Source organism: Salvia splendens, chromosome 3 (assembly GCF_004379255.2).
Source record: "Salvia splendens isolate huo1 chromosome 3, SspV2, whole genome shotgun sequence".
In the NCBI taxonomy this organism is placed as follows: Eukaryota; Viridiplantae; Streptophyta; class Magnoliopsida; order Lamiales; family Lamiaceae; genus Salvia; species Salvia splendens.
Genome location: NC_056034.1, coordinates 17,949,419 through 17,962,438, shown reverse-complemented (window position 1 = coordinate 17,962,438; position 13,020 = coordinate 17,949,419). Strand labels below are relative to the sequence as shown.

At 37.7% G+C, this 13,020-nt stretch overlaps 2 protein-coding genes across 3 annotated transcripts; one reads left to right on the top strand and one right to left on the bottom strand.

Annotated features, from left to right (window-relative positions):
• Window positions 1-4,035: 4,035 nt before the first annotated feature.
• On the top strand, window positions 4,036-8,322 carry LOC121796684 (glycosyltransferase BC10-like). The gene is made up of 3 exons (XM_042195482.1): window positions 4,036-4,298; window positions 7,249-7,542; window positions 7,893-8,322. Exons 1-3 carry the CDS (start codon window positions 4,036-4,038, stop codon window positions 8,320-8,322), a joined length of 987 nt encoding a protein of 328 aa, XP_042051416.1.
• A 1,406-nt stretch (window positions 8,323-9,728) lies between these two features.
• Window positions 9,729-12,266, bottom strand: LOC121797266. 2 transcript variants are annotated; one of them, XM_042196026.1, is made up of 4 exons: window positions 11,810-12,266; window positions 11,636-11,734; window positions 10,943-11,554; window positions 9,729-10,870 (listed from the first exon to the last, which is right to left on the bottom strand). In XM_042196026.1, the coding sequence occupies exons 1-4, from the start codon at window positions 12,122-12,124 to the stop codon at window positions 9,869-9,871; spliced, it is 2,028 nt and encodes a 675-aa protein (XP_042051960.1). In that variant the 5' UTR covers window positions 12,125-12,266; the 3' UTR covers window positions 9,729-9,868. The 2 variants fall into 2 exon arrangements, with proteins under 2 accessions (XP_042051960.1, XP_042051961.1); XM_042196027.1 differs by having other exon boundaries at window positions 11,636-11,723; window positions 11,810-11,932.
• Window positions 12,267-13,020: the final 754 nt, after the last annotated feature.

Sequence of the window (13,020 nt, the reverse complement as noted above, 5' to 3'; positions counted from 1 at the left end):
TGGCGAAATTCTTCTACACACCTGGCTTAAAACGTGTGTTAGACCCAGTAAATCCACGAATTTATCCCCTAGACCTATGCATGAAATTAGTCTTATCAATTATTCACAGTTTAGAACATCAAAAATAAGACAGAGAGAGACAACTTATAAATACAAAAGTCACTCATGCTTATCAATAGCAATTAATTTATCAGATTCCAATGCAAGGTCTCATTGAACAAAGTTAAAAAATGTGTTAGGTTTTATGTTTAAAATCTAGAATATATGTTTAAAAGTCTGTAATAATAATCTGTAGTAATAATGAATAGAATTTGCAAAGCAAAGTGGAATAAATTATATTGCAAAAGAGCAGTAATTGTAATTAAGTTCAGTCTCTTATATTAATATGAATCTAAACATAGATCATGAAATGTCTACCAGTTATAGGAGTTAATGTGCACACATTAGGGCTAAGTTCCTAACCTATTTGTGAATATACTTTTGTATTCATAAATTATAAAGAAAGAATGTGTAGAATTTGCAGTAAGCATGTGATTAATATTTTTGTATTATACATAGATGATATAATGTGTAGCACAAAGCATAAGATTAATGTGCAACCATTAAAAAGAAAGAATTACATACCTTTTTTAAAAAACTGAGTTCAGAATCTGTGGAGTAGACTTTGTAGCCTCTCATGCTTGCCATGTGACCTCTCTATAACTGTAGTAACCGTCCATGCTTGCCATCTCATTTTCTTCTCTTCTCTTCTCTTCTCTTCTCTTTGTAATGAGGTAGTTTGAAGAGAGAGAGAGTAAACTGTTAATCTTCTTTTTATTCTTTTTCCTCATTTTCCTGAAGTGCAGTATTGAATATTGGAAAGAGTGAGACTAAAATATTTCCAAAAAGAAATAATACAATAATTTCTTCAGCTGTGCACACATGAAATATTGTTAAAAAAATTTAAAATGTTGTCATATTGTTAAAGAGATGGCATACATGACACCAATGTTTTAAAAACCGGACCGGCCAGTTCGACCGGTTCAACCACGAACCGGTAGGTGGTCCGGTCCGGTTAGCACTATAAAACCAGTGACATGTTCAACCGCCATGAACCGCCGAAACCGGCCGGTCGGACCGGTCTGGCCGGGAACCGGTTCTAATGCTTTTCAAAATTTTATTCTAAAATTTTGGCCTTGATAGGGGTCGAACTCAATACCTCCCGGTGAACTTACCAACAATTCTACCACTACACCACAAGGACTTCTTGGTAGTAATATGAACATAAATTATTTTCATATGTTAAACACGAAATATTTATCTATATAAACTAATCATTCGTGTTTAATACGTATATATGTATATTAAGAATATGTGATTAATTATATTAAAAGTTTACTACTATTTGATTATATACTAGGAGTATTTACTAAATATATGTTTTTGATTTATATTTATTCATATATCTTTGTGTATAATATTATTTTGCCGCATTACTTTTTAAAAATAATACTATGAACTTATTTATTTTTATACATAAATATTAAATTTTTTATTTACAATAACTTACTACTAGTATAATTTATATATTTAATTATATTTGTTGATAAAAATTAATAAAATTCTATCATTCACTAAAAATATATTCTTTTTAATTTTATATTCTTTTAAGATAATTCATTTTAATTTTATATATTCTTTTAAGAAATAGTTAATTTTAATATATTTCTTATATTTTAATTATACTTTTACAATCACTAATGTTTTATAATATAGGAGTTTATAATTATACATAGAGTTTAATACTAGTTTTTAATATTGTGTATTATAATTTATTATTGTATTTAAACTTAACGTCATTAAATATTCTAATATACTAGTACAAGACTTGTTTTCTATAATAATACTATTAAATGTATAATACTATAATATTTATTGATAAAACATTTGATTAAATTTTATTATTTACTACTAAATAAATAAATATATATATAAACAGTATTCCGGTTCAACCAATGGTTCGACCAGTGAACCGGTTGAACCAGTGAACCAGTAATGACGCCGGTTCGCTTGCCGGTCTGATTTTTAAAACATTGCATGACACTATATTTAAGAAAAAGTCTATAAATCTACAAAGAGAATAAAGAATTGGAGATGGATAAAGAATAAAAAAAATTAAGAAAAAGAAGAAATTGGATATGGATAAAGAATTGGAGATGGACAAAGACACGACATTGTTTGCTGAGTCGGATGGATCTTTTGTCAGTGCTTTCTAAAGTTTTTTATTATCCCACTCGGTAGAATCATCAGGACGTTGGATAAACGCTTTGGTAAAATGATACTCTCTCCGTCCACGAAAAAATTAGTAAAGTCACAGAGAAAAGAGAAAAAATAGATCAAGTAAGATATAAAGGAGAAAAAAATAAGAGAGAAAAGGAGAAAAAATGATAAAGTGACAAAATTAGACTATTTTTCACGGACGGAGCGTATACGTATAATAGTATGCATAAACGATGTATATAAGATTAGAAATGGGTGTCAAACAATGTTTACTTAATCCATTGTCTATGTTTGACGTTGCTTGACACTAGTTGACATTATATGAAATAAATTTGAAATCAGTCAACTGATTGTCTTGTTAAAGTATGCGCTTTAGACTAGGGGTGGACAAAATAAACGGAAATCGAATATCCGATTCGAACCAAATAGAAATTTAAAATTTGGTTCGATTTTTTGGTTCAGTTCATTTTAAACTTTTGGCTAATTTCGGTTTTTCAGATTGGTCCAGATCGGACAAAAAACCGATTTTCTTTTAAATATTACTATAGATAATATATTATTCCTAAAAATAAACTCTATTTGTGTTGATTTATATTAATAAATGTAATAATATTTTAATTGTTTGAATATCATAATAGGTTGATACGAGAATTTTTTGTGTTAAGTATAGAAAGTTAATCTTCAGATTTTTGTTTTTTTGGATCCGATTTTCGTAGTTTGAATTTCTGTCCTTCGGACTTTTTGGATATATTTATGAAATTTTGATTTTCTCAATTCGAATAATTTGGTTCAATTTTCATGTTCAACAATATTTTGTTTTTTGGGTCAATTCGATTTGGGAAAAAACCGAATCGAATATTCAAAGTTAACCAGTAGGTGGTTTTGTTTAGAAACATGATTGAATATGTTTACAACAGTTGCCAATACTCAATGGGCAAAAAGACTACATTAATTTGGTGAACTCATTCCTGGATGATAGTAATCCATTCTTTGGGTGTCTTAATTTGTATTCCACACATTTCCTTCCCCTCCTCAACCAAACCACTCTAGTTTCACTTTAAAATTGTTAATTACTCAACAATTCAATTCGAATGTTTAGATTTGTTTTTTTTAAAGAAACTAATTTTTGCAAATTTTATTCAATAATTTATTAAGATTTGTTATATTCCATGATTGCAGTAATATATTTTTACAGTCACGAATAAATACTACTATTAATCATCAATTAAAAATGTAAATTTTATTTGATCTTAAAATTATAAATGTAATAGTGTTCCATTATGAGACGCATAAAATTGTGAAATAAGCAAAGTTGCAACCTCTAGTGTTATTTGGTCTTGTAAGCGGTTCCTTTCGGGACAAATTAAGAATTAATCACCCTACATGAAAAGAATTAAGACATTGCCACGTATCCGTATCCAATCAAGGATTACACTCTAACATTTTATTTTGGGAAAGTTCTATTTTCGTAGTAGAATTTACCTTTGTATAGATTAACATTCAAATGGCGTGAAAAGAAAAAAGAAAAAAGAAAAAAGAAAAAAAAGAGAGAGATGAATTTGTTCGAAGAAGAAAAATGTAAGTGCAAGATTGAGAGCAATCGGAGAAACAAGCTGTCCTCTCCCCCACGCTTATCTCAAAAACAAATCACAAAACATAAACATATAATTAAATTTCCATTTAATTTGTGCGATTCGTGTGTTGATGATTCGCCAATGCATGCATGCAGATTTCTGCATGCCTTAGAATCAATCAAGATTCAATTTCTTGATAGTGATGTTTAACCCTCAATTCCTTTTGCTATTCCTTCTCTTCCTCTCCTTCCTCTTCATCATCCCTTCTCCCAAACACCTCCAAATCTCCCTCCCCGACGAGCTCGACGACGTCGCCCTCTTCCGCCGCGCCACTCTCGCCGCCCTCGACGCCGTCTCCGCCAAATCCAAATCCAAATCCAGCCCCAAGATCGCCTTCCTCTTCCTCACCAACACCGACCTCTACAACATCTACGTCCACGCCGACCCCTCCGCCGCCGTCGCCCCACCCGGCGGCGTCTTTGATGGCTGCTGTTGAAAAGTAAAATGCGGAAAATAAAAATGAAGAACTCTTGAAGACTACATTTTGATTGATTTGAATTGTTGTTATTGATACATAGTACATAGGTATTTATAGGACTCTCCATATTAATATACCTAGGAACTATACTTATTGGAACTCCATATTATAAATATTATTCTCTTCCCAACATACTTGGGACTCCACATATTCTTTTCCCAACATACTTGGGATACTTCAAAGTTATCTTTCCAATACTCCCCCTCAAGTTAAGTATCGAGTTTTTTCGACACTTAACTTGCACGATCTTCACTTTGATAAATAGTTTATACTCGTATTCAGGAGTTCTTCAATTTTCATTGACAGTTTATACTCGTATCATAGAGTTTTTTCAATTCTTCATTGATAGTTTATACTCATATCAAAGAGTTGGTTTTTTTTTTCATTGAAAGTTTAAACTCATTTCAAGGAGCTTCTTCATTTTTCTTCATTGAAAGTTTAGACTCTTATCAAGGAGCTCTTCATCGTTGAAAGTTTAGACTCATTTCAAGGAGTTTCTTCAATTTTCTGTTGACAGTTTTAACTCGTGTCATAGAGCTCTTCAATTTTTGGTTGACAGTTTTAACTCGTGTCAAGGAGCCATCTTAGATAGTTTCAGCTCGTATCTAGGAGCCTCTTCATTTTTTTTTCTGACTGACAGTTTTTACTCGTGTCGAGGAGCTAATTCAGACAGTTTTGGCTCGTGTCGAGGAGCTAATTCAGACAGTTTTGCCTCGTGTCGAGGAGCTTATCTAGACAGTTTTTGCTCGTATCTAGGAGCCACTCATCTTTGGACTGAATTTAAATTGCAGCCCAAAGCTTAATTTTGGAAGGCCATTCTTGGCCCATTTTGCTCATATACAATGAACCCATATTCTTTTCATTGTTTCCCTTCTTGAGCCCAATAATGCTAGGCCCAATTTTTCCTTTTTCTTGAAACACAATTGAGAAGACGTTACACCCGCCTCATTTCTCCTTCTCTTCTTCAATTGACGATGACCATGCATTTTCTGAATCTTCTCTTCTTTGAGACAATCTGTTCAGCGGAAACACTTTCGGATACCCAAGTTTACAGCCTAGTTGAGAAATAAGCCGTGGTTCCTTCATCTTCACTGTCCGTCCGCCGTCAATTGGGTCACCGAAGCTTCGCCGGTGTCATCTGTTAATCGCTCACTCTCCAGCCGGAGACTGCTCTTCCTTCGCAGCTCTCCCTACTTTGCACCTCTCGACCGGCCGTGTTGCTGCCGTCACCGGCGAGCGATGACACACCGTCGGTCGTCTCTCTCTCAAGCTCTCCGGCGAGCGACTTCTTCGGTAACCCTTTCACTTTGGTTTCTCCTCTCAGCCATCACGGCGGCTTTGCCTTCGATTCGCTGCTGTTGCAATGCGTTTGGAGAGTTCCAAGATACGGAGCTGTATAGCAACACTTTCTCTGATGCTGAGGGGATTTGCACGATTGTGCAAGTTACTGATTTGAAGAATTCGCCTGGGTTGTTCTTCACCCAGAAAGAACTGAGGCAGGCTACAAATCAAGCCCTTCAACTGCGACAGGATAATTATCCAGATTTTTTTGCCACGTTCAGCTGTTCTCGAATCCAATTCAATTGCGGCATTTCGTCGGACACGTGGGGGAACTCCAACATATTCTGGTGCAGGATCTTTCTCCACAATATGAGGTTTTTCTGTGACCACTTCGATAGTCTTGTCTAGGAGGTCTGAGGTCTTCCAGTAACCTTCTCCCCTTGGCTGCCCCGCCTTCGTCCTTGGCGATTGTCTCCTTGATTCGGAAATGGATGGTTTGGCGGTGGTTGATATCTCCCCCTCGGCCAAACACTTCATCCATTAGCCTCTCACGGCTGCACCCTCTTTGGCAGTAGCCTCTCCTCTCTTGGTGGGTTTCTGCCCATTCCTCCTTAGCCGGTCTCTTGCGTTTGCTGCTCCCTCTGCTGAAGCGGCTCTTGTCGGCCTTCTCCAGACATGACGGCTTCACTATTGTAGCTTCCTCGTGATTCCTACTCCGGTCATCTTTGCCTTCTTCTCCAACATAAATTTGGAGAGGGATTGTTCGGTCGGATGCTTTCTCTCCCCCGGCCGGACAAACCGAGGACTACTCATCTGTTTTCTTCTCTTGACGGCTGTTGGGGTGGCAGCCTGTCTCCTCTGTTTTCTCAGCCTTCGTCTCGAAGGCCTCCCTTCTTCTCTCCATGGTTTCATGGTTCTGTCCAGCTGTCGTTGCCATCGCCTTGGCCCACCACCGGCGCCGTGCTGGCTTAACCCAACCTCCTCACTGCCATCGCCAATCCCATACACACACTATCATTGCCGTCGTGACGTTGTTTCCGTTGGGTCTTGCTATGCCATCAAAGCTTGGTGAAGAACATTCCGTTGGGTAGAGTCTCAGCCTCTTGCTTAACTGCAGGGCCTCCTCCTTTGATTTTTGTTGGTGAAGAACATTCCGTTGGGTACTGCGGCCTCCTGCTTTTTAACCAAGGCCCATTCCTCAGCTCTCTTCTGTTTCTTCAAAACAGACTCCGGAACTATTTGTCCTCCCTTTTCCGGCCATCCTACCTTGATGATGATGGAGCGGCGTTGCTGCTGATGGATGAATACCAATGATATTTTTTTTTTTTTTTTGGTTTTGAACAAACTAACGAAGGATCGTTAGCTGCTCTGATACCATGTTGAAAAGTAAAATGCGGAAAATAAAAATGAAGAACTCTTGAAAACTACATTTTGATTGATTTGAATTGTTGTTATTGATACATAGTACATAGGTATTTATAGGACTCTCCATATTAATATACCTAGGAACTATACTTATTGGAACTCCACATTATAAATATTATTCTCTTCCCAACATACTTGGGACTCCACATATTCTTTTCCCAACATACTTGGGACACTTCAAAGTTATCTTTCCAATAGCCGCTTCATCGCTGCCAAGAAGACCCAGCGCGCCTCCCCCACTCTCATCTCTGCTGCCCGTCGCCTCCTCGCTACCGCTCTTCTTGACGACCCTGCTAATTCGTATTTCGCCCTCGTCTCTCAGCATTGCATCCCCTTGCATTCCTTCACCTACATGTACGATTTCCTCTTCCGCCACCCTGTCCCCGGCCCGCGCCTGCCCTCGTCTCTTCCGCTCTACCGCAGCTTCATCGAAGTCTCATCCATCAAGCCCAAGCTATGGGACAGGTGATTTATTTTTTTTTTTTATTATTTTGCACATTATCATTTTAAAATTTTGTTAAACAAAATTATAGTGAGATACTGTATAAGATAAGCCATAATAGAATTTGTTTAGAATTAATATAGCTATAGGGGAAAAAGTGAGATGGTTAATGATGAGATACAATCTACTTTGCAATTATGAAGACATGCCAAGATAGATTGTCATGGGCAAAGCATTTGAGAAAATGCAAGAGATAAAATTAGTCATGACCTTTAATCACAAGCAATCATTAGCAAACGGAAGGGGCCCTAATTAAGTTGTTTGTGATGTTTAACTTAATGACAGTTTGCTACGGATGGACGTGAAAAATTAGGTATGCGGCTCGAGGGAAAGACGTGATGCTGCCGGAGGTGCCGTTCAACCGGTTCCGGGCAGGGTCACAGTTCTTCACGGTGACAAGGCAGCACGCGGAGGTGGTGGTGAGGGACCGGAGGCTGTGGAGGAAATTTAAGCTGTCGTGCTACAATATGAACTCGTGCTACCCGGAGGAGCACTATTTTCCGACGCTTCTGTCAATGGAGGATCTGGATGGGTGCACCGGGTATACGCTCACCCGGGTTAACTGGACCGGGAGCGTTGGCGGCCATCCCCACACCTACGGAGGGGCGGAGGTGTCACCGCTCCTCATCCACCAGCTGCGCCAATCAAATTCCACCACCTATTCATTCATGTTTGCCCGTAAATTCTCGCCGGATTGCTTGCAGCCCTTGCTACGTCTCGCTAACCTCATCTTCACCGACTGACTCACATTGCATCGCATCTCTAAATAGCAAGATGAATGTGGATGTGTATTATACACTACATCATTGAACTCTCAAAATGAAAAAAAAAACAAAAAAGAAAAAGACATGTATTGATTGAAATTTTATTTTTTAAATTCATCTAACCTCACTAATTTGTGTACTGTATTTTAATTTCGTTCGCTTTCCCTACCTACTTCTGTTGAGATACCAAGTCAATTTAATGAAATGATATGGATTATGATATTTATGAATGTTATCTCCAGGTGAGTGAGGTACTTACTATATATATAAAGTGAAAAAGAACAGTCTAATAATGAGTTCTTTTATTTATTAATCCCTTAATCTATGCAGTACTACTATCTTATTTGTACTGGATACGAGTTTTTAAAATATAAAGAAAACACGATTTTTTAAAAGTTTATAGCTGTGACCAATATTTTTATATTTACTATTTTCATGACAAAATATAAATTAAATTAAATAATTTAGTATAAATAAAATTTATATACAGAAAAGTAAAATAAAATATCCTAAAACGGAAGGTACATTAAATCATGATGGGATATTTTCATTCACTATTGTACCTTAAACGATGTTTACATTTTGTGTTTTTTTGGCTGATTTTTATTACTGCAAAATTTTCATTCCCTTAACTCTTTGTTTTCTTACTCATTTTTTTATTTCTGTTTTTAATACTCCAATTTAGTTGGTAATCGTTAATTGGAGTTTCATCATAGTTAAAATTATTTCTCAAAGTACATTACATAATACAGATTTTCAATTAGTTATTTACAACACTTTTTGTAACACCTAAATGAAAAACAGCTTGATAGAAATGCAAAATAGTAGTAGGACTTTTTTTTATAACAAAATACGAAACTGAATTTTGAATTTTGAAAATAGTCTATCAAATAATATTTCTCAAATATTATTCTATTTGTCCCACCGTATGTCTTTTAAGCATTTGTTTTGAAAAAATTGTATTAAGGAGCAGTTAAAGTAGAGATAGAGTAAAACTTAGAATAAAAAATGAACTTCAGTCTTGATAATTGACCTCTTTTCACCTCCCTCTAAGCATAATTGTGTATCGCAATTCTCTATTTTTCACTACCCCTAAATTTGTTCCATTACGCTGTTTGTTTGTTTTTCTTTTTGATGCTGTTTTGAGTTACTGTATTGAGCTTGAGGGTGTTGTGTAGACACTACCTCAAGAAAAGAGAAAATCAAGGTGAAACTATGGAGCATGCATACTAAGGTCTTCTTTTGGTGGAAAGTTGTTAAGTTTCTGCAATCGAACCCGAACCAGATAATGTGGTCTCTAGATCTAACTCTTTTCTAGTTGGTTGGAAAATAAAATTAACAAATTCTTTTCATTCTCCAGATACTAATTGAGTGAGTGTTTCTGATTATGCAGGAATGAAATTCTTTTTCTTTGTATATAAACAAGGATAAATAGTACTATATGTATTCAACTCATATACTCTATTTCTTCGAAAATTGTTTATTGATGTGTATGATTAGTGCACATTTAGCACACTTATAATCTCTACAGATTTTCAGTTTCTAATGTAATGCTTCCATTGTAAGTATTATCTTCTTGTGGAAGCAGGCATTTGGTGTAATGGAACTCTATTTGCAGGCGATGATGAAGAGGCGTGGATGCCAGCAGCCCCTTTTTCAGGTCAACTAGCAACTCCCTGATCGGGATTGCAGCCAGAAAGCTCTTAATGTACTCTTTGCACGACTCTTTCCCCGTGCTCACCACGCTCCATTCTTCCACATTCTTACTTGTAGTAGAAGAGCCTTCCTTATCCTCATTTTGCTCTGGTTTATCCTCTGCGGATTTATTTTCCTGCTTATTGGCGAGCTGATGAATCGCGGAATCTCTATCAAATTTCAAGATGAAGGCCTGATTGCAGCCTTCATACAGCCTCTCACCCAAAGTGTCAATTATGTAGTATGCATCTTGTTCGACCTTCAAGACGAAGAAGTGATCGTTCCAGCTGATGATGTAGACGAGAGGGCCAGCCGAGGTAGGCATCTCTGAGGCTGATGCACAGATTTCATCCCATATGTTGTCAAACGACATGGCGCCTTGCAGGAAATCACACCCTTTCTCATCCAATCCTTCCGGATGGAAAAATCCGATGAATGATCTCTCTGGCGCAACAGAAAGTGGCCGGACATTTGCCTCCACTACTGTATCCAGATCAAAATGCTTGTCCGGGAAGCGCTCCATGTATGCCTCGTCGTCACAGAGATTTCTCCACTCCAGTGATCCGTCAAGGATGAGTCTGTCAAGCTGGGACTTGATTGGCATCTCATTGTCGTTGGACTGCAGCCAGTCCGCGATGGCAGCAACCAGAGCCGTGCAAGCACTCTCACCGCCTGCACGCTCGTGCCTCTGGTCGATTGAAGCGAAGAAAACTTGTGTTTTCAGCTTCATGTGTCCATCGCGGCTCCTGATCTCCTTATCTTCCCAGGCGCCAACGGCAAAACCATCGTCTCCAAAGGCCGAGGCGCGCGCGCTGGAGCTCTCCCCGTCTCTCTGTAAACACGAATTCAGCAAAAATTCTCGACCATCCGGAAACGATTAGGCCAATGATCGAAAGCATCATACCGTTAAGGTGGACTCATCGGAGGAGCTTAGCTGCCTTCGATCGAAATCAATGTCATCGCCTCCTTCCTCGCCATAGCACTTCTTCAGCAACGGCTCCCCCTTCATCTTGGGTGACTTGAAGGTCAACTTCCGCTTCCTCCACGGCAGAATCCGACGCTTGGCGCTCTGCTCCTGCATCGGATGATGATCATCGGGGGACAACGACGCGTGCTTGGTTCGATGAGTGTAGTATAGCCAGTCCTCGTCGTCGCTGGCACCGCTCGTGTTTGCTGCTCCGGCATGGTTTGCATAAGCCAAAGTCTCATAAGTAAAGGACTTCCTATCGCAAGAATCCTCCTCACTGGAGCCATGGTCATCGGAATCAGAGGAGTCGAGAGGGTCGCTCCTCCCGTCACTGCCTTCGTCTCTTTTAGGCCGGAACGAAGAGAGCCCTTTTAAGATGTTGATTCTCATGGGGCTGGCGCTGGCCTTCGAAGGGGAGAGAGAGAGATCATGTTTCTCTGTGGAAAACATTTCTCCGTAGCATGGTGATCGAGGAAACAAGAGAACGGATTTTGGCGCTGATTCAGATTGATCTTGGACATTTCCCAATTCAACAAGAACAATTGAGAGCTGCATTACATGAAGAAACACACACCATATTCACCAATTATAATAGTCATTGAAAAAGGAAAAAAGAGTAAGATTGCTCACATGAAGAGAAGCATTGATATCAAGAGGAATATCGATGTCCCTCCCTTGTTTATCGAAATCTGCTAGATTTAATGATGCAGAGGCTACCCTGTTCGACCCCTGCATAGTCAACATCGATTAACAGAAACAGGAAAATACAAAAAAAAAAAAGAGAGAGAGAGAGAGAGGACTGACATTGAAAAGGGTGAAGGAGACCTCCCAAGGATGAAAGAGACCGTCCTTATTAGACGAGAAAGCGCAGAAGCATCGGAATTCTTCGTCCCATGGAACAATTCCGTGCTGATTCAACATCTCCTTTGTGAAATTCCTTCTAACGCTCTTCCTGAGAGAACTCAAAGAGATCCCTTTGGCGCCTTTCCATTTGATCTCAACCGAATATCCGGCGCAATCATCGCGCTTCACGCCGCCGCTTTCGAGCCGATGAACCGTGATTCTCGCCTCCAATTTCTTCGATTGCCGTGGCCTCCACTTCATCATCTTCACCACCATTGTTGACTTTCTTTTTATTTAGAAATGGTGGTGAAAGTGAATGTGACTTTATAAAATCAGAGTGATGAAAGTTTACACTTTCCAGCTTTGGAGATGAGAGGGGATGGATGGAAAATTATCATAACAAGGCCACCCACTATATATTAACGACGGAAGATTGTAGTTGTCAACTGATATATTTATATTTGATTCTTTCTTATCGAGTAGTATTTCTCAAATTACATTATATGCACTTCATTTATATTCTTTCATATTTAGTACTAAAATTGATTTCAGCCAAAATTGGATTCATATATTTTAAGACATAAAAGTGAAATTAATGTTTTTCTTTTCTTAGAATTGAATTTAGGCTCTTACAGTTGTAATTTGGATTTAATGATTAATGTCGATGAAATCATAGGGATTTTATTAAATCACAAAGTTTTGATTTTTTTTTTATTTATTAAAATCGGATAAGGCAAATTGCATTGACTAATTTTCATGGAACAAGTGGATGTAAATTGAGTACTACTTAGCAAAGCAAGTCAATATTAGTATGGGGTTAGGTAATTGGAGTAGCATGATTAATGTTAACGATGGAGGCCGAGGTCGGCTGTACAGAGGGATAAACATAAAACTCAACGCTTGTTCAACCAGCAAATCTCCAGTTTTCTTTTACTATATATGTTCCAAATCCTACATTAATTATTCATCAAGGGACAGTTAAGTAAACATTGTGTGTTTACAATTATTTTTGGCAATATATATATATTATGATTATTATTTGAGAAGTTCTCGCAGTGCAAGTAACAACTTAGAGCATAAAATAAAATGAATTAAGACAGAAGTAGCAAAAGATATACTAACATCATAATTTTATCTTTATAACATTTCATTGTAAACTGTAAAGAAAGAGA